This window comes from Anolis carolinensis, chromosome X (assembly GCF_035594765.1).
Source record: "Anolis carolinensis isolate JA03-04 chromosome X, rAnoCar3.1.pri, whole genome shotgun sequence".
Classification (NCBI taxonomy): domain Eukaryota; kingdom Metazoa; phylum Chordata; class Lepidosauria; order Squamata; family Dactyloidae; genus Anolis; species Anolis carolinensis.
In genome coordinates, this window is record NC_085847.1 from 7,352,843 (window position 1) to 7,374,960 (window position 22,118).

A 22,118-nucleotide genomic window follows, 5' to 3' on the forward strand; every position below is an offset into this window, starting at 1 on the left:
GGAGAGGGCACTCGCAAAGCTGTGCCAAAGGATATAGCCAGCCTTTCCTCTACTTCGGTTTGAAGCCCGTGGTTTATGTTTGGACCTCTTTCAGCTTTTTAGAGCACACTGCAATGTGATGACCAAATTCTCCATCAGGTTTCCCTCTGAGAAATGTGTCTTAGTTCCATACTCAAGTATGGTCCGGAAAAGCTCTTAAAACAGTTGTTTCTCTTGTATAAGATCCCTTGGCTCACTCTTGGGCTTAGAAATGTTGAACTGCACCATATAAGCCATTCTCGGTGCTGAAACCATCTGCAGGTCAACTGTATAAGCACTGAAAACGAAGCGTTCCTTTTCATTTTTTGCCTTTATTAACACACCAAATGTCACATTTGTTCTCAGAGCAAGAGAAAGAGTAGGGCTTTTTTTCAGAACAGGAAATGAGGGATACAGCATAAATACAGTGCAACCGTTCCGTACAGTGTCGGACAACATCTGAGGGTCTTTGAAAACATTGAAGTAACATCCGAAATGCGAGCCACTCTGCTCTTCCCCTTCATGGAGATACAGGAGACGAAAGGCATGATGCAGCCGGCTCACAGTGGTCCATAAGTGAGTTGTAAAAACTCTGGGCTAGTTAAGAACCGTAATCGCTCCACTCTGTAAATTGCCCAACATGAAAATGTTCTTAGAGAGCAGTTCTTTTCCTCAAGGAGGGAATGGAAAAGCATTGGTTGCCTCTACCAATCCATAAAAACCCACAGCATCTTAAAACTTAGCCCTGAAGCAGCTTCCGTCCCTCCCATAAGAAGGGCTTTTAAGCAAGTGACTGCTCTCATTTTTTCTTCTGAGGTAGATTGTGACAGACGAGACATGTCCAAAAGATATACATACATTCTCATGCAGATCTCCTACTCTTAAAAAAAACAACAGACTTTCACCGACCAATTCAAAGCCAGTTGCTTTTCACACCAGTTCACCAGCTCTTTGTTCTTTCAGATAGTAGTTTATCACTTTGGAAGAGAACATTCAGGAGAACTTCAGGTCCTATTCTTCAAAATACACACTGGGGCCTAACCAAGGCATTAGGCTGCTAGTAGGAAAGTAGCATTTAAACAGAGACATCGGACCCTCCTAGAGGTGTCACTTGCCAGCCTTCATCCTTCCCAAAAAAATAAAAAAATTGGCCTTCAAACATGGAGTTGTCCTCCAGCCGTCTCTTCACATTTGTGGGGACTTCGGTTCAGAGTTCTAAATATTCTCAACCCCTTGGGGTTTAACATCCCCTTTTCCCTTCCTAAAGTTTTCACAGATGTTCTCTTTTTAAAAACCTCACCATGTTAGCATTTTTTTAAAAGTGACATCAGTAAGAGTTTTCCACTTCTCCAGGAAAAGTCCATGGAATTAACGCATTCCTACCAAAAGATGGAAAATCCTTTTGTGAGGTTTGATAAAGTCACGGATTGCTGACTTTCGGAGAAACGATAGGCACGCGATACTGTGCCTATTTAAAAAAAACAGGAGTAGCTGCTATGTCTATGATTGGAAAGTACACATCATCCACATTGGTCAAGGGGGAAGTTACATCTGAAGGCACACATTAAATTACGTGATTTAAAAAAAAAAAGTGAAAGCTATGGAAAACATGCACATGACTTCAGGAGAAGAAAATATACATCTCATAGCCTGACATGGCTTATGTCACCCACCCAACTAGAATGGGATCCCTTGCTGAATCAACTGTTGAATGATGAATTAACACATTGGTAAATCCCACAGATTCAATGGGGCCGGTCTCGCTTGTACGTGCCACTTCTTGGTCAAACGACACTCTGAAGTAGTTACCAAAGGCAGCCTGGAGATGCCTTTGCAACTTTGACATTCAAGCGCCAGCTAAGGCAGGATAAGAATCCTGCTTCTGGTAAGAAAAAAAATCATTATAAAAACATTTTAAAAGACTTTCCCCTGTTCCAAACCTAAACAATGCCAAGTCCTTCAAAAATATAATACTAGCTGGGGATGGGGAGTTAGTTTCCCAAGGCCCAATTTGGTGCAAAAATCCCAGACTCGCAAGGAACCGGGAACATCCTGCCTTCAGAGACATCCACACTTCTTGTCCAGGGCTCTCCTTGAAGTCAGAGAGCAGCAGCCACGATGACAGTCGACCACCACGCTGACCGGGGCTCGCCAGCAGCCATGCCTTTCCGAGGGTAAACGACCCAATCCCGATGCCGACAGTCTCCTGCGTCAGTAAGTGGAAAGCCGGATCACTCGGAACTCTGTCAGCAGGGCCACGGTCAGGAACACCAGGTAGTAGAGGATGAGGCAGCAGCCGTACTCCCGGCCCAGACGGAAACACTGAGCGGGGACCGAGAGGAACGAGAAGACCAGGCTCAGGCCTAGCGCGCCGGCCAAGATCCACACCAGCAGGCCTTCCGATTCCAACTGGAAAGGGAAAAAGAGAGAGTCAACATCTCCGCAGGTCAGGAAGACATCTATGATTGTTGTGTGCCTTCAAAGTCCGCTCCAACATGTCATGGCCTTATTGGTGGGTTTGCTTGGCAAGATTTCTTATTCAGAGATTTCCCACTGCCTACAGAAGCCGCTCCGAGTCCCTCTGGGGAGATGGGGCGGGGTATAAAAATAAAGTTGTTATTATTATTATTATTTTATTATGACACAGCAAACAAGATAGATATGCTGGATTTCATATCCCAAAATCACAAGTCGAACACTTCCCAAGTGTCTAGGACTGTGTGATGTATTTTCGGATGATGCGGGCAGATCCCAGCAGGGTGGCCTTTTGCAGCTGGCAGATCGTAATTTTGTCAATGTCTATTGTTTCCAAATGCTGGCTGAGATCTTTTGGCACAGCACCCAATGTGCCCATCACCACTGGGACCACCTGCACTGGTTTCTGCCAGAGTTGTTATTATTATTATTATTATTATTATTATTATTATTATTATTATTATTATTACTACTACTACTACATTTTTGGGTATGGGAGACTCTATTTGTGCCCACTGACAACTCTATTTGCTGGAAACACGCAATTCTCTTTGAGGAGCATGGACCGAAAACACCTAGAATTACCCGATTTCCTTCCCAGTACTAAGCAGACCCGACCGTAGTGCCTGCCAAATGCTCCCACTTCCACAATCCTCTCCTTATTCTTTTCTCAGACCACTATCGGAGGACCAACGTGGAAAAAAAGGCAAGAGAAGAAGGAAAAGGACAAAGCAGTCCATACCCTGACGACTGATTTGCTGCTTGTCATCTGCAGAAGGCACCCGAGTCCCACTCCGACAAGCATATCTGCAAATGTGTTCAGGATGGAGACCGTTTGGTCAGGAATGGTTTTCATCCGGCGAGAGAGACCCTTGGCATGATCCATCACCTTCCAGAGAAAGTCAGAACAGGGTCCCAGATGATGAGATCTTCCTTTCCCCAACAACCCTTGCTTACAGCAGTGTTTGCATTTGGTTCAAGAGAGAAAAAATAGGGGAAGAGGAGCAACTTTCTACTCCTACAGATATTGTTGTTGCGCTTAGAATCATAGACTCATAGAATAGCAGAGTTGGAAGAGACCTCATGGGCCATCCAGTCCAACCCCGGGGCTGTGGCGCAGACGGGAGAGCAAGCCAGTGCAATTAACTGCAATGAATCACTGACCAAGAGGTCATAAGTTCGAGGCCCGCTTGGAGCTATGTTGTTTGTCTTTGTCCTATGTTAAAAAGGCATTGAATGTTTGCCTATATGTGTAATGTGATCCGCCCTGAGTCCCCTTCGGGGTGAGAAAGAAGGGCGGAATAGAAATGATGTAAATAAATAAATAAATAAATAAATAAATAAATCTACTCCTTCCACCCCTTGCCAACCAAGAAAGGGCAAACTCAGTCCATCAACCAAGGATACTGAAGATGATGCCTCCGAAGCAGGCGGAGAAGGCCATGCGGGGGTAACCCTGCCGCGCCATGGTGAGGTCCGAAAACATATCTGCCAGAACAGACAAAAGGGAACCACAGAGACACGTTACCACTCACACACTGGAGCCCTAAAGACGATTCAGCTTTTGGAAACCGGAAACATTTCTACTAGGAATCCACGAAATAAAGATGGAAAAAAAATACAGACAAATTGTTCTTCTTACTGACCACAGCCGCAAGACTGTGTTATGCTAAGTTATGGAAAAAAATCAAGATATACCTGATGAAGAAACCTGGATGACAAAAATCTTAGAAATTAGAAATATGGATAGGCTTACCTTTCTCATGACTAAGAATAAAGGAATGAAAATAAAGGAAACCAACTGGAAACAAGTAAACGAATATCTCATGTTAAAGAATAAAAAAATATTGATATGGTAAGAACAATTCGTAAAAATAAAATTATGTACAAAAACAAAGAAAGAGAGAAAAGAACGAGAATAGAAAAGAAATATAGAAAAGGAACAGACCTCTGGAAGATACCAGGAAGTCAAAACAACCAATCATTTTTCTATGTAACATCGTTTCTCTATCCTGATAATTTTAACCTATGTTTACATCTCCATTTCTTCTTCGCCTATGCACTATATATATATATATACACACAGTAGAGTCTCACTTATCCAACACTCGCTTAGCCAATGTTTTGGATTATCCAACATATTTTTGTAGTCAATGTTTTCAATACATCATGATATTTTGGTGCTAAATTCGTAAATACAGTAATTACAACATAACATTACTGCGTATTGAACTTCTCAACTACTTTTTCTGTCAAATTTGTTGCATAACATGATGTTTTGGTGCTTAATTTGTAAATTCATAACCTAATTTGATGTTTAATAGGCTTTTCCTTTATCTCTCCTTATTATCTAACATATTCGCTTATCCAACGTTCTGCCAACCTGTTTATGTTGGATAAGTGAGACTCTAGTGTGTGTGTGTGTGTGTGTGTGTGTGTGTGTATGTATGTATGTATGTATGTGTGTGTGTGTGTGTGTGTATATATATATATATATATATATATATATATATATATACACACACACACACACACACACATACATATACACACTGCAATTAAGTAACTATCACAATAATAACAAAAGTTTTAATTTTTTTTCCAGAATATACACAATTTAGTGTCGGTAATACACATAGTAAAATAGGTACTCTAACTTGCAGTCTTAAATCTGCTCTATTTATGTCCCTTTATTCATATCTATATATTAACCCTTCTTTTTCTCTTCTCTTTTTTCCTTTCTTCTTTTCTTTTTTCTTCTTTATGACTATTATATTATTATTGTTTTATAAAAGAAATCTTAATAAAAAGTATTATAAAAAACTAGCTGTGCCCGGCCACGCGTTGCTGTGGCAAAGTGGTGGTGGTATTGGTTAAACATTGTTGTGTAATTTTTATTTGACGTTATTTGCATTTTTTAAATTAATTTTATTGTAAGTTATATTTTTATTTATTATATTTTATTATTGTCTTGTATTATTTTTAGTTATTTTCTGTTATTATAGTATTTTATTGTATTAATTTTTAGTGTTTTTTATTATTTTTTATTGGGTTGCTAGGAGACCAAGTTGGAGGAGCTTAGCCTTCGAACTGCCAGCAATTGGATAAAAACAATTATTCCTCTCTCTCTAATTAGGACTTTATTTTTCTTTTCATTTTGTTGTATCAACCTAGAGGCGTGGATGATGGGTTGTGTTGTCAAATTTCGAGGTTGGGGGCCCTGTAGTTTTGTTGTTTTGTGGGTCGCTGTGATGCCATCACTCTTTTATATATATAGATTTAAAAAGACGATTCAGCTTTGTCCACAACGGGAATCAAATCCATCACCATTGCCCTGGCGGGCTACTCACCCCCGATGCTGTTTCCCCAGGCCAGCAGCGTCAGGCCCAGAACGGTGTTGCTGAGGTGGAAGACGATGCCCAACGTCCGCAAGATGTTCACCACCTCGGTGGCCGTAGTGTTGATCCACAGGGCGCTGACCAGAAAGCCCAGGAAGGCAAAAAGCTGTCGCCGTGGCAGAAAAAATGGGGAGGGCAGATACAGGGATATCATTTCAGCGTCAACATGTCTCTCTTCTTTTGCAATTTTCAGCAGAAATTACCACTGAAACAGTTGCGGGCGTGGAGCCTTGTAGGAAAAGGTAGCGGCAATGGTTTTAAGACTAACTGGAGAGACAGCCATTGGATGACCAGCCTCATTATAATTCTATTCTGAATTTCACTAGGTCCCTCTTATCTGGGTATTTTAATCTAATGATTCTAGCTTTATATTGCTGCTGCAGCCCCCCCCCCACCTATGAAGTTGACTAAATTGTATTGGTAGTTGTTTGATATTATTACTATTGTCTTAACTTTTGTTTTAACTTTTGTTTTATTGCCTTATTGTGTTTTAAGCTGTGTATATTGTGCTAATGTATTTGTGTTGTTATTTTTGTAACAATGTGAGCCGCCCCGAGTCCCTGCAGGGAGATGGTGGCAGTGTATAAATAAAGTTTATTATTATTATTATTACAATAGAGTCTCACTTATCCAACATAAACGGGCCAGCAGAATGTTGGATAAGCGAATATGTTGGATAATAAGGAGGCATTAAGGAAAAGCCTATTAAACATCAAATTAGGTTATGATTTTACAAATTAAGCACCAAAACATCATGTTATACAACAAATTTGACAGAAAAAGTAGTTCAATACACAGTAATGCTATGTAGTAATTACTGTATTTACAATTTTAGCACCAAAATATCACGATTTATTGAAACCATTGACTACAAAAATGCATTGGATAATCCAGAACGTTGGATAAGCGAGTCTTGGATAAGTGAGACTCTACTGTATTACTATTATATTAACGTTTGTATTAACATTTGTTTTATTACCTTATTGTGTTTTAAGTTGAGTATATTGTGCTAATGTATTTGTGTTGTTATTTTTGTAACAATGTGAGCCGCCCCGAGTCCCCACGGGGAGATGGTGGTGGAGTATAAATAAAGTTTATTATTTTATTGTTTTTTTAAAAATAAATAAAATAATAAACTTTATTTAAACCCCGCCACCATCTCCCCACGGGGACTCGGGGTATAAATAAAGTTTATTATTATTATTATTATTATTATTATTATTATTTTATTATGACACAGCAAACAAGATATATATGCTGGATTTCGTATCACAAAATCACAAGTCGAACACTTCCCAAGTGTCTAGGACTGTGTGATGTATTATTATTATTATTATTGTATGACACAGCAAACAAGATAGATATGCTGGATTTTGTTTCACAAAATCACAAGTCGAACACTTCCCAAGTGTCTAGGACTGTGTGATGTATTATTATTATTATTATTATTATTTTATTATGACACAGCAAACAAGATAGATATGCTGGATTTCGTATCACAAAATCATAAGTCGAACACTTCCCAAGTGTCTAGGACTGTGTGATATATTTTTGGATGATGCGCGCAGATCCCAGTCAGGTGGCCTTTTGCAGTTGGCAGATCGTGATTTCTATTGTTTCCAATGTCTAATGTCTACTGTTTCCAAATGCCAGCTGAGATCTTTTGGCACGGCACCCAGTGTGCCCATCACCACCGGGACCACCTGCACTGGTTTCTGCCAGAGTCTCTGAAGTTCAATCTTGAGGTCCTGATAGTTTTTCCTGTTGTTTTTTGTATTATTATTATTATTATTATTATTATTATTAACTGTCATTAAATGATTGAATGGACGACACTAAAGAGGACAACAGAACGGACCAAATGGGATCTCAGAAGCGAAGAGGCATGGCCCATTCATCCCACAGTCCCGCCACTTTTCCAAGGCGATGCTCACCCAGTGGTATTTTGGTGGCACTTCGTTCTTTGTGGTGACAAAGATGACCAGCGCCATGGCAGCCCCTGCCAGCAACACCACGCCCCACACCGGGAAGATGCCCTGGATCTTGTAAAGTCCATCTGCAGGAGAAACAGGAGAGGAGAAACAAAACCATTGCTTCGGCCCTCCGCTGATCCCAAAGGGTGGATTCCTCCACTGGCGGAGGATCGGACTGGGATCCTTATCAATTGTATGAGCCTACGATCCAGGATTTCAATCCTACCACGATCCCATCCTTGCTTCTTGAAGTGCAACTCTATCCTAGGGTTTTCATGTCCCGATTCAGAGGTTTTGCCCTTGCTCAAGGAAGGAAACCCCGCACTTACACACGCCAGACTTCAACGTGAGGACGCAGAAGACGGGGCCCGTGATCAGGTGGAGGCAGTTCAAGGGCCGGGTCCAGTTCTGATCTTCCCTGTCGGGGTCCACGATGGGGACCATAAGGCGCAGCACAAACTCAATCGGCAACTGTAAGGGAAACATGACTCATGAAGCCGGATGAAGACACCATCGATCTAAAGGGCTCTTTCCTGGTTTCAAAAATTGTCCTTAAAAAAAAGAACCTTTAAAAAACTCCATCTCCACCTTCCAAAGAAGTAATGATTACACATGTTGGAAGCATCTCGGGTTCCTCCGCTCAAGTTGAACAGTGAGGGAGTTCACATAGGACGGAGCTGTACTGTGGAACTCACTGCCACAAGACGGAGTGACGGTGTCAATTTGGATTGGTTTAAACTAAGCTTTGGATATATTCACAGGACTAGAGAGAGTATGCTCCACCATGGCTAGTAGCAGAGAGGAAATATGCTGGGAAGGGTATTACTGCACCTGTAGGCCTTTGGACTGAGCCAACAAGACTTTTCCAAATTACCGTACATACTCGAGTATAAGCCGACCCGAATATAAGCCGAGACACCTAATTTTACCACAAAAAAAAACTGGGAAAACATTGACTCTGGTATAAGCCGAGGGTGGTAAATTTCATAAATAAAAATAGATACCAATGAAATGACATTAATTGAGGCATCGGTAGGTTAAATGTTTTTGAATATTTACATCAAGCTCAAATTTATGATAAGACTGTGCAACTCTGATCAAATCATTATTCTCATCTTCTTCAATGTCAATGTGCTTATGTATCCTTTTAATAATAATAGAGTAAATAATACATGTAATAATAGAGTAAAATAATAAATGCAATAATAATAAGATCAGAGTGAAATAATAAATGTATTAATAATAATAAAAATAGAGTAAAATAAATGTAATAGTAGCAACAATAATAGAGAAAAATAATAAATGTAATAATACCAATAATAATAGAGAAAAATAATAAATGTAATAATACCAATAATAATAGAGAAAAATAATAAATGTAATAATACCAATAATAATAGAGAAAAATAATAAATGTACCATATATTCTCGAGTATAAGCTGACCCAAATATCCATGGATTTCTGAGCCCAGGCGGTTACCTTGCAGGCCTTGATCAGCCTCCAGTAACAGGGCTTCCTCCTCCACTTCCTGTAGTCCAGGGGGTTGATGGAGCGGATCAGGACCTGGAATGTACTTTCCTCGGAAGGCAGCAGGGCCTGGTATTCTTCACCTGCAGACAGGAGGGGGAAGCAGAACAAAATCCAGGACTATTGGACCCTCATGGATTCCGTGCTGGACACAGAAGAATCCCGCTTTCAGAAAGACCAAGAGCATGAAACAACATCCGTTGCCGCTTCAAAAGAGCCCTAAAAATAGGGCGGCTTATGTAGGAAAAGATACTTCTAGAAATGTGTCCCTCTTCGTCATTCCCGGCCAGCTCTTGTTTCAGTCCTAAAGGTTGGATTTGACTCACCATAGTCCCCTCCATTGATGCTTGAGGCATCCCCATCTTCGGAGTCTGTCGGATGCTCTGCTAAAAGACAGGAGTTAGAATATATATAATATAATGTAACATAATACAACTAGCTGTGCCTGGCCACGCGTTGCTATGGCGAAGTATGGTGGTATGGGAAATAAAGAATTGAGGAATTGGTGGTAGTTAAAGTAAAGGGTCCCCTGGGCTGAGTGGGTTGCTAGGAGACCAAGTGAGCGGAGCTTAGCCTTCTAACTGGCAGCAATTGGATAAAAACAATTATTCTTCTCCCTCTAATTAGGACTTTATTTTTCTTTTCTTTTTGTTGTATCAACCTAGAGACATGGATGAGGGGTTGTGCTGTCAATTTTCGAGGTTGTGGGGTGTTTAGTTTTGTTGTTTTGTCCGCTGCCGTGATGCCATCACTCATATATATATAGATATACAGTAGAGTCTCACTAATCCAAACTAAACGGGCCAGCAGAAGCTTGGATAAGCGAGGCTTGGATAAGTGAGACTCTACTGTATTGTATGTACATACAGTAGAGTCTCACTTATCCAAGATTCGTTTATCCAAGGTTCTGGATTATTCAAGCCATTTTTGTAGTCAATGTTTTCAATATATCGTGATATTTTGGTGCTAAATTCGTAAATACAGTAATTACAACATAACATGACTGCGCATTGAACTACTTTTTCTGTCAAATTTGTTGTACAACATGATGATTTGGTGCTTAATTTGTAAAATCATAACCTAATTGGATGTTTAACAGGCTTTTCCTTAATCCCGCTTTATTATCCAAGATATTCATCCAATGCAAAAAAAATGAATATCTTGGATAATAAAAAGGGATTAAGGGTTAGGGTTAGGGTTGCTGTTGCCCGCTTTTGGTCTAAAATTATTTAGTTGTTTGTGATTTCCTCTATTTTTTTCATCGTTTTAAAAATGTATTTGTTATGCAATGCTTTTGACACGAAATAAAAATCCAAGATATTCGCTTATCCAAGGTTCTGCCGGCCCGTTTAGCTTGGATAAGCGAGACTCTACTGTGTAACTTCCGGGTGAGAAGGGCGGGATTATAAATGTAACAAATAATAAATATTAAATAAAAATAAAATAAAAAACACTCGAAAATATGGAGAAGTCTATCTTTGTTTGTGGATTGGTTCCAAAGGGCAGAATTAAAAGCTAAGAACTGAAAAGATTTTTCAGGCATCCTTACTTTGAGTGCGATAGTGGCCTGAGCTATCATAGAGAAGGGTGTATTTTTCTGTTAGCGACTACTTTTAAGAGACCCCAGACAGTCATGGGCTGGACCTGAGACCTTCTGGACACAGAGAAGGAAGTCTGGTGGCTTCTTTGCTCCTTTCCTTACCTGGCTCTGCAGGGCTAGGCGGGGCCAGCCTCTCTCTGCGCTGCCTCTTGTGAAGCCACGTGGACACCACCACTGTCAAGACGTAGAAGATGTACAGCCCAAGGTAACCTGCAAAACCAAAAAAGTTGCTTCACGACAGCCCAGACCGCCCTGATCTCGAGGGCCTTTAGGCTCCAAAGGCCCCTTGACCTCGTCTAGCAATGGCTTCTACCTCTGGACTTACTCAAGGCTTCTCCCAAGGTGACCTCCTCGAAATAGAGTGCCACGAAGGTCAAGAAGACCGCCACCATATAGAAGACGGCATCCCTGAGGAATGGCCTGGAGGCTGCTGTGAAGGGCCGGACCAGGGCTATGCCGCCCGCCACGATCGTGGTGACAAAGATGCCGGCACCTAGAAAGAAAACATCGGTTCGGTTAAGTGAATAGCGACCTCTCTCACCCACATGGCCACGGAGATGTGAGACTGGGCACAGGGGACGATGACAATGTTCCTTATGCCGGGCTGGTTAGCAGCCAGCTGCAATAAATCACTCTGAGTTTGAAGCCAGCCCATGTTGGGGTGAGCACCCGACAATGAAAAATAAAACATAGCCCTTGCTCGTTGCTGACCTAAGCAACCCAAAAGATAGTTGCATTGATCAAGTAGGAAATTTAGGTACCATATGTGGGGAGGCTAATTTACGACACCATAAAAATCATCCAGCCGCCGTTGGAATGAGGAAGTTGCCGTCGCAGTGGATGATGAAGCAGCTACTCCCCGTGGCTGGAATCAAACATACCCTCAGGAAGCTGGAAGCTGGAGAAGGTTTAAATTGCCTCTGCGTCTGTCTCTGTCTCTTTTCTATGTTATATGGAATTGAATGTTTGCCTTATATGTGTACAATGTGATCCACCCTGAGTCCCCTTTGGGGTGAGAAAGAAGGGCGGAATATAAATACTGTAAATAAATAAATAAATAAATAATGAATAAATTATGCCAAACGCACTGGGCCAAAGGGACACTCTAAGCACTCCAAGAAGTGCAACGTCTGGAAAACAACACGAGTTCAGAGTGCAAACCAGGAAGGAAGGAAGCAGGGCAGGTCCCACCAAAGCAGGAAGGGAAAGGAAGAGAAGGACTGCCAATTGCAATTTGTCATAAAGCGTCCGGAACAAACGCATACCGAAGAGTGCGCCAATGGCTAGACCGGCGGTCCGGGGGTCCGAGAACGCCACCACGGCACTGAAGACGTCTGGTGCCCCATTCCCAAAGGCCAGAAAGGTGACACCATGGAAGAGAGCGTTAAGGAAAAGATCGGGTGTCGGATTGGATGCAAAATCCCACTCCAAACCTCATATAAACATACTAGCTGTGCCCGGCCACGCGTTGCTGTGGCGAAGTATGGTGGTATGGGAAATAAAGTATTGAGGAACTGGTGGTAGTTAAGGTCAAGGGTAAAGGTGTAGAGTCCAGATAATCCAGTTAAAGCAGATAATATATAAGATTATATGGGTTATATAGCTGTGTGGAAGGGCCTTGAGTCTACACTACCATCTAATCCAGTTAAAATCTGATAATCTGTATTTTATAGGCAGTGTGGAAGAGGCCTAAGTGAGGCCTAACTCTGCCTGTCCCCTGGGTGAGTGAGTTGCTAGGAGACCAAGTGGGCGGAGCTTAGCCTTCTAACTGGCAGCAATTGGATAAAAACAATTCTTCCTCTCCCTCTAATTAGGACTTTATTTTTCTTTTCTTTTTGTTGTATCAACCTAGAGGCATGGATGATGGGTTGTGTTGTCAATTTTTGAGGTTGTGGGGTGTTTAGTTTTGTTGTTTTGGCGGTCGCCAGGATTCCATCACTCTTTTATATATATAGATGTCACCCTCCAAAAAAGTGGACACTCATATACATGTTTGCACTAAAGCAGCGTTTCTCAACCTGGGGGTCGGGACGCCTGGGGTGTCAAGGGGGGGGGGGGTCACCAAAGACCAGTATTTTCTGTTGGTTATGGGGGTTCTGTGTGCCAAGTTTGGTCCAATTCTATTGTTGGTGGAGTTCAGAATGCTCTTTGATTGTCGGTGAACTATAAATCCCAGTGACTACAACTCCCAAATGAAAAAATCCACCCCCCCCCCAAACCCTACCAGTATTCAAATTTACTCATATTGGGTATTTGTGCTAAATTTGGTCCAGTGAGTGAAAATACATCCTGCATATGAGATATTTACATTATAATTCATAGCAGTAGCAAAATCGCAGTTATGAAGTAGCAACAAAAATAATTTTATGGTTGGGGTTCAGCACAACATGAAGAACTGTATTAAGGGGTCGCAGCATTAGGAAGGCTGAGATCTTGGCTCTGAAGACGTTATATAATGCTCTATAATTAAGCCTACATCATATGAATCTATGGGTAGAAATGATGGGTTGGATCCAGTTAGTCATACTTTCAACAGCCCAACTGGTTTTCTATGGGCCTCCTCCCAGTAGGACTGGATCCAAGCCATTGTTTCAATAGTTTCAAAGCATATGTTCGTTGCGTGCATACTGCACATAGAATAAACCCATGAAAGGATACTGCCACGTTGTGGGACAACTTCAGCTTGGTGGAGATGGCAGACAAATTGGGACAGAAGCTGAAGGGGGAAGAGAAAGAAAGAAAGATCGAACGAGAAAGCACAGATTAATAATAATAATAATAATAATAATAATAACTTCAAAGACTATGGCAGAAACCAGTGCAGGTGGTCCCGGTGGTGATCGGCACATTGGGTGCCGTGCCAAAAGATCTCAGCTGGCATTTGGAAACAGTAGACATTGACAAAATCATGATCTGCCAACTGCAAAAGGCCACCCTACTGGGATCTGCAGCATCATCCGAAAATACATCACACAGTCCTAGACACTTGGGAAGTGTTCGACTTGTGGTTTTGTGATACGAAATCCAGCATATCTATCCTGTTTGCTGTGTCATACAATGTAGTTGTATCAATAATAATAATAATAAAAAACTTTATTTATACCCCGCCACCATCTCCCCGTGGGGACTCGGGGCGGCTTACATGGGGCAGAGGCCCAAACAACATAGGACAAAATATAGGCAACATAATGCAAATCACACTATAAAAAGAAAAAAATAGTAATACAATATATCAATTAAAACAAAAATACAGGATAAAAAATTGCATTTAAAACACATAAATGGTAAAATCGTAATAAATACAGGATAGATTATTTAAAAAAACCCTCTGGGGCTGATTAATTAAGCACTTTTTGATCCATGTTCTCCTGGATAAGAATTCTGCTCCCCATTTTCCTTCTGTCCCTCCAAACTGTAGTTGCTTAAAACTTCAGTTGGGCATGTAAAAAAATACAGTTTAGAAAAAGGGAAGGGAAAGTGATCAACGGAAGGTGGACACAGCGCATAGAAGAGGGAACCCTTTCCAGGGTCTCCCAAAACTTCTGGAGTTTGACTTACAATTTCTCCGCGGTGACACCAAGGATCACAAAGAGGTAAAGGAGCCACAGCGCCTGCAGGAAACCAAAGGGAAGAGTCTCACGGCACTTCTTCTTTGGAAGGGTGAAATCCAGAACCAATTCCCTGAACGTGAGTCACCATGGCACTGCCTCATGCGTTGCAACGGCTTCTCTCAAAGATGTGGTGCTTGGTGCGCCACAAATGGCTTGATTCTTGGCCCGACTACAAATCCGTTCTGCCCGCCACGCTTTTAGCCCTGAAGTGGCTGGTCCAAACCTATCGTTCCCAAGCTCTGCTTATTCTCCACTCTATCGTCCTGAGATGCTGAGACACCAAGTCCTTTGAGAAAAGCCCACCCAAAGGAGAACGTCCTCCTGCTGCTCCTGCCCCCCGGCATCTTTCATGCCAGACCTTCAGAGATCCCATCACAAGCCAAGCAGAAAGAAAAGGGGTCCTCCCCCCCCTTCCCAACCCATGGCTTTGGCCCTTACATAAAGGGTGATGGCCAGAGGCTGCAGGGAAGCTGGGAAGACGCAGAAGACGCCGTTGAGGTAGTTGAGGAACCCGCCTTCCATCTGACAGTCCGGGTTGGTCTTGATGAAGGAGCAGCGCCCAGAGCTGTTCTGCTTCTTCACCTCTCTGCACTAGAATAGAGAGAGAGGGAAAGTAAACAGAGAGGGGACATTACTCCAAAAGGGAATGTAAAGGATGGGCGGAAAGGAAGAGAGAGAGAAGAAAGGAGAGGAAGGGGAGTGAAAGAAAAGAGCAAAAAGAAGAGGGAGGGAAAGAAGGGATTTTTTATCGTGAGAACATACTGCAAGTCGCTTCTGGTGTGAGAGAATTGGCCGTCTACAGAGACTTTGCTCTGATGTGTTACCATCCTGCTGGGAGGCTTCTCTCATGTCCCTGCATGGGAAGCTAGAGCTGACAGGCAGGAGCTCACCCCGTCTTGCGGATTCGAACCACCAACCAACCCATTGTGCCACTGCGGCTCCAAGGAAGGGATTAGAAGACCACAAAGAGAGAAAGAGCAAAGGGAAGAGTGAAGGAGGGAAGGAAAGAACCAAGGAAGGGGTTCCAATACTAGAAAAAAGACACCAGATGATCCCAATGGCCTTCCATCCTATATTTATGAAGGACGTTTCCAAGAGTAGCAACCAAACTAACTTGCCCCACAGACAACGACAAGCTTCTCCCGTTCAGGAAGGAGAGAGGAACTTCCCCTACTTACATCCACGTGTGGACCCGGGTCCAGGACCCTGATGGCCTGCCCTCTGCTGTCCAAGGGAAGAGGCACCGAGCCCTCGGCATCCTGAGATCCCAAAGGAGATCCTCGAGCGTTGGCCTCTCCAAAGAGCATCCAGGCCACAGCAACGACCCAGACAGTTTGCATGATGCCAAATCTAAAAGGAACCACTGCCTACTTCAAACTTCTGCACATCACGGCATCATCTGTCTCGGAAGCAAGCGGAGAAAAGGGAGACGAAGTCAAGCCCTGGGCTCTAACCACCAGGATATTTCACAAATGCAAACCGTTGGTGGAAATGGAGAAGTGAAGCTTGCCTGGCAGAAAGGTGGAAAAGGCTCCTTCCCTTTGTCGAGAGCCGGAGCTGCGGAGAAGCAGAAGGGAAAAAGTCACTTTCGGTTGGATCCCGCGGCTAAAAGTAGGAAGCAGCCTGGCTACGAACGCCAGCAATTGATCTGAATCTGTGAAGGCCGGGGACGCAATAACGCAAGACATTTGTCACCTCGAGGAAAGAAAAGGCGCAGGTACAGAAGAAGGGCTTTCCACTTGAGGCTGACCTTTGGAGGTCTAGACAAGGAGGAAACCTGAACATGGGCAACCCTTGGCCGCTCTGCCACAAAAGTCCTGACAGAGGTCACCAAGCCAATCGACTCGAAAGCCAAACACAGACCATTTCTAGAGGACTTCTTTTTTCAAAAAAAAGTCATTATCATCATCATCATCATTTAATTACTTATTAATCGCCCTCCATCCAAGATGCTCTAGGCGATTTACAAGATAAAATTGTAAAGGATAAAAATATATACATACAAATATTGATAAAATTAACCTAGATTAAAAGCTCTAGTAAAGAGCCAGGTCTTGAGTCCAAACCATTATCAGCTGGTTTGTTTGCCCAGCCTTCCAACTTCGAAGATAATAAACCCAGCGTTCATTCTTTCTTAGAGGGAGTCCGTCCCTCATCCTTCCTCAACTTGGACTTCTTAGAAAATAACAGAAAAGGGATAGACAGGTTTATTTCTCAGTGTTATCATTTTGCGTGTATTCATTCATAGAGCTGCTCCATCCAGCTTTGGCATCAGCCTGCGGTTGAAAAATGCATTATCGCCTTTAATGTGTATTACAAATACATGGATTAGACACTCCGAAAGCACCTTTCCGCAGAGTAAAATATGCCTTGGACTCTAAGAGGCCCCCATCAATTAAATTATTTAGAGATTTAACCAAGTGTATTTCCTATAAAAGACATCATATACTTTTGAGACCCGAATGTCAAAATCTAAGAATGTTTGAATGCGGACAGAGGCAGAAAGTCACTTTTCCCACCTTGTAAGCCTTCCCATTCAATCGCAAGCAGGATCGAGGAGCAAAGGGCATATTTATACAATAAAAGGTCCACTTGACGGGATCGAAAATCCCTCAAAGGGATTTCCCTTGGCCTCGTTCAATCTTTAACCTCAATATCCTGCTGTCGGTAAGCTGAGAAACTATCACTTTTTATTATGCTTAGAATGAGACTTTGAAGACGCGGCTGATTTCAGTGGCCGGGAATCATACATCTGTGACTTTAAATTACTTTTAATTCAATTGGATTTTAAGAGCACAATTTGTTCTGGGGTGTTTTTAAATATTTGACGTTTTGAATTTTGCTGCAAACAGTCTCAAGCCTTAGTTTCAGGGAAAGAAGCAGGAAACAGACAGATCAATACTGCAGGTAAGTTCCATATCTGATCATAAATTACCATCCAGGTCCTTTGAAAACCTGGAAGTAATAACTCATAGGATTGTGGGAACGACATTCATCTTTCACCTGTCGTTCTATTTATTTTTGGTTGATTTAATTGTCAAACTTCTGCATTAGCTGCTGTTTGAATGGTTTGAGGCTTTACCTTCTATTGGGTTCTGAAAACAATAAGCGATGGACCCTGAAACGGAGGGATTTCTTTTTAAACTGCCAGCTTTACCTGGCTATTCTTAACCTCCTGTGAGTCAGAAATCCCTTCAGATGTATTCCAAATCTCCCAGAGATCCACCAGCAGCTCCTGATCATGAGCTTAGAAGAGTTATTTTGGGATGGGAGCTCCCAGAACCCACTGGAAGCATAGCCATGCGAGATTCTGGAAGCTGTAGTCCATCAAACCAAATGTGTCCACGTTCCAGATCTACCTTTTAGTTCCAAAATAAAATGGTTCAAAGAGGAAAACAAGAGCAGAAGAACGCTTTGCAATTTGTAAACACCCATTGCTCTCTCTACAGAGACACTGAAAAAGACCATTCGAACTATCATTCCCGGCTCAGCAGCCAATGACTCAATAACGGCGGCTCCCAGCAGGCCAAAAGGATGCACATTACCTACTTATGCACCGATGGAATGAGAAAAGTGGTTGCCCATTAGCTCCTAATAGCTTTCGGAGGCATGCGGGTCGGGAAAGGAGACGCCAACATACCTGGATAGACTGACTGACAAGGATCTGGGTAGGACAGAGGAAAGCGAGACGAAATTACAACTATTATAGCTCAAGATATCCCCATCTTGCTCAGCAGAGCCGTCCGTACCAATATGGGGCAAGATCTTGGGAGCAGTAGTCCCCCAAAGCGACTTTCTCATGCTTTGGTTGCCCAGCAACATGCTAATAATATAATATGTATTACACATATATACTGTATATTGTATATAATATACAATATAAAATACAGTAATATATAATAATATATTGTATGTACATATAATATTGATAATAATATAATACAATACTAATAATTATACAGTATAATAATATTAATTATGTATTACATGTAAAATTACAATACAGTGGTATAGTATAATATAGTATAATGCTCATATTGTGCTATGCTAATAATATAATATATTATAGTGTGTGTACATAAAACTTGTAAGCCGCTCTGAGTCCCCTTCGGGGTGAGAAGGGCAGGATATACCACATATACTCGAGTATAAGCCTAGTTTTTCAGCCCTTTTTTAGGGCTGAAAAAGTTCCCCTCGGCTTATACTCGAGTCAGGGTCCTGGCCAGCTTATATCCAGGTCAGCTTATACTCGAGTATATAGGTAATCAGAGCTGGACAGTCTTATCTTATTAAAGCCTTTTTATTATCTTATATTACGGTTTTATATAAATATTCAGAAACATTTAACCTACTGATGCCTCAATTAATGTAATTCTATTAATATCTATTTTTATTTTTGGAATTTATCAGTAGCTGCTGCATTTCCCACCCTCATCTTATACTGGAGTCAATAAGTTTTCCCAGTTTGTTTGTGGTAAAATTAGGTGGGTCAGCTTATACTCGAGTATATAAATGTAGTAAATAAATAAATAAGTACACCCTCTAAATTAATCCAGGTGAACATCTGAATGTGTGAAGAGGCCGACCCTGGTTGATAATGGCATAAAGATGTTCTAACACTGGCACGGATCAATACTGTGCCAGGCAAACTGCATTACTTTCCTAGGCTGGTATCATAGGTTATAATCAACAAAGCCGAGAAATTAACCAACTGATAGAAATAGGCCACGGTAAAGGGGGAGATTGGGGGTGTCAGCACAATGGACTTTTGGAAGCTGGAATTGCTGGAAAAGGCCAAGTCCCCATTCGACTTGAAGGCACCCTGTCATTGCATTCCTACCAATTTCTGCATTTCCAGCCTAACCTGATTTGCAAGGCAGTTGGAAAGATCACTGGCAGAACCAAACAGGACCCCTTCGCCGCCTTGAAGGAAAAGGCAGTGTACAGACCCAACAAAGACATATACAGTAGAGCAGGGGTCCCCAAACTAGGGCCCGGAGGCCGGATGTGGCACTCTGAGGTCATTTACCTGGCCCCCGCCCTCAGTTTTATAATATAATATATTCTATATACATATAATATTGATAATAATATTATAATGTAATACAAAATAACACTAATAATAATACCATATAATAATATTAATTATATATTCTATATTACATATAATATTACTAATAATATTACAGTATAGTGGTATAGTTCAATATAGTAATATTTAATGCTAATATTGTGCTATGCTAATCATATAATATATTGTATGTACATATAATTAGTAAGCCACTCTGAGTCCCCTTTGGGGTGAGAAGGGTGTGATACAAATGTAGTAAATAAATAAATATTAAATAAATAAATTTTAGACTTAAGCTCGCCCAAAGTCTGAAAGGCACACAACAACAACAACAATCCTAATTAACTTGACTATCTCATTGGCCAGAAGCAGGACCACACTTCCCATTGAAATCCTGATAAATGTATGTTGGTTAAAATTGTTTTTTTATTTTTTAATATTGTATTGTTCTTTCATTGTTCTTGTTGCTGTTGTTGTTGTTGTTGTTTTTGCACTACAAATAAGACATGTGCAGTGTGCACTGGAATTTGTTTGTATTTTTTTTTCAAATGATAATCCGGCCCCTCAACAGTCTGAAGGATTGTGGACCGGCCCTCAGATTAAAAAGTTTGAGGACCCCTGCCGTAGAGTCTCACTTATCCAACATAAATGGGCCGGCAGAACGTTGGATAAGTGAAAATGTTGGATAATAAAAAGGGATTAAAGAAAAGCCTATTACACATCAAATTACGTTATGATTTTACAAATTAAGCACCAAAACATCATGCTTTCAACAGAAAAAGCAGTTCAATACATGGTAACATTATGTAGTAATTACTGTATTTATGACTTTTGCACCAAAACATTGCAATGTTTTGAAAACATTGACTACAAAAACATTGACTACTAAAAGGCAAACTACATCGGATAATACAGAATGTTGGATAAGCGGAGGTTGGATAAGTGTATCTATCACAATCTGTCCAAGGAAGACTATATTATTATTGTTGTTGTATAAATAAATAGAATAGGAATAATGATGACAATAATAATAATACAGTAGGAGTCTCGCTTATCCAACGTAAAGGGGCTAGCAGAACGTTGGATAAGCGAATATGTTGGATAATAAGGAGAGATTAAGGAAAAGCCTATTAGGTTATGATTTTACAAATTAAGCACCAAAACATCATGTTATACAACAAATTTGACAGGAAAAGTAGTTCAATATGCAGTAATGCTATGTAGTAATTATTGTATTTACGAATTTAGCACCAAAATATCACGATATATTAAAAACATTGACTACCAAAATGCGTTGGATAATCCAGAACGTTGGATAAGCGAGGCTTGGATAAGTGAGACTCTACTGTAATAATAATAACAATAAAAACAACAACAATAGCAATAACAACAACAATAATAACAATAATAATAATGTGTTGTCGAAGGCTTTCATGGTCGGAATCACTGGGTTGCTGTGAGTTTTCCGGGCTGTCTGGCAAATGTTCCAGAAGCATTCCCTCCTGACGTTTCGCCCACATCTATGGCAGGCATCCTCAGAGGTTGTGAGGTCTGTTGGAAACTATGCAAGTGGGATTTGATTCCCCCAGGCAGGAATCAGCCAGACCTTGAAGATTCAATGCTAATCAAGGTGGACAATCGAAACATTAACACCCGCCTCCAAGAGACAATGGTTCTTTCTCCCACATTGAACATTCCACAGATATCTAAATCCACTTGCCTAGTTTCCAACAAACCTGGGAGGTGTCTTTAGGCAGAAAATGTGAAAGAGTTTGTCAAACTACAAACTCTCAGCACTCCATGGCACTGTAAACATGCCTTCTCAGTTTTGGACTCCAACTCCCAGAAGCCTCCGCTTCCTGGGCCAAAGCGGCCGGGAAATCAGCCTGAGAGGCCTTGAGCCTGTCACTCAAGTCTAGCCCAAACTTTGGCGTTTGGGACTTCAACTCCCAGAATTCCCGCTCGTTGGCCGAGGCGGCCGAGGTTTCTGGGAGTTGAAGTCCAACACCCCTCAGCATCTCTGATCTACTCTCGCAAGCGGTAAACAACGCTGCTCCCGAGGGATCGTTCCCGGACGTGCTCTTGCCTCGGGAGGAGGAACTCACCATTGACGGAGAAAGCGACAACTCCCACAACTGGACTCACGCTCTCGCCTCCCGTTGCCTTTAGCCGGTCCTTAGCCCCACCCCTGCTCTGGCTCCGCCCCTTTCCCCCCTCAGCGGCGCCTTAAAGGGACCCCGCCGCGGAGCTCCTTGCCCCGCCCCTTTTTGCCCCTCTCGGGACCCCGTAGCTGCCCTGGTTTCCAACTTTTTGGAGCACTGTAGAATGAATGCATTCTGACCCCACTTTTGCCTCCCCTGACTCAAGGCTAGGGCATTGCTAAACTGTAGATCCTAGGATCCAATACCACAGAGCACTTAATAATAATAATATTGGGTTGCTGT

General features: G+C 41.8%; 1 protein-coding gene across 3 annotated transcripts; it reads right to left on the reverse strand.

Moving 5' to 3' along the window:
- Positions 1-334: 334 nt before the first annotated feature.
- On the reverse strand, positions 335-21,883 carry slc8b1 (solute carrier family 8 member B1). 3 transcript variants are annotated; one of them, XM_062958764.1, is made up of 17 exons: positions 21,780-21,883; positions 16,114-16,160; positions 15,782-16,002; positions 15,042-15,194; positions 14,551-14,603; positions 13,650-13,708; positions 12,258-12,362; positions 11,318-11,485; positions 11,095-11,202; positions 9,719-9,775; positions 9,345-9,475; positions 8,194-8,335; positions 7,826-7,947; positions 5,844-5,997; positions 3,901-3,981; positions 3,236-3,300; positions 335-2,427 (listed from the first exon to the last, which is right to left on the reverse strand). In XM_062958764.1, the coding sequence occupies exons 3-17, from the start codon at positions 15,941-15,943 to the stop codon at positions 2,230-2,232; spliced, it is 1,758 nt and encodes a 585-aa protein (XP_062814834.1). In that variant the 5' UTR covers positions 15,944-16,002; positions 16,114-16,160; positions 21,780-21,883; the 3' UTR covers positions 335-2,229. The 3 variants fall into 3 exon arrangements, with proteins under 3 accessions (XP_062814834.1, XP_062814832.1, XP_062814833.1); XM_062958762.1 differs by having other exon boundaries at positions 9,719-9,778; XM_062958763.1 differs by having other exon boundaries at positions 9,719-9,778; positions 15,782-16,160; positions 21,780-21,871.
- Between the last annotated feature and the right edge of the window lie 235 nt (positions 21,884-22,118).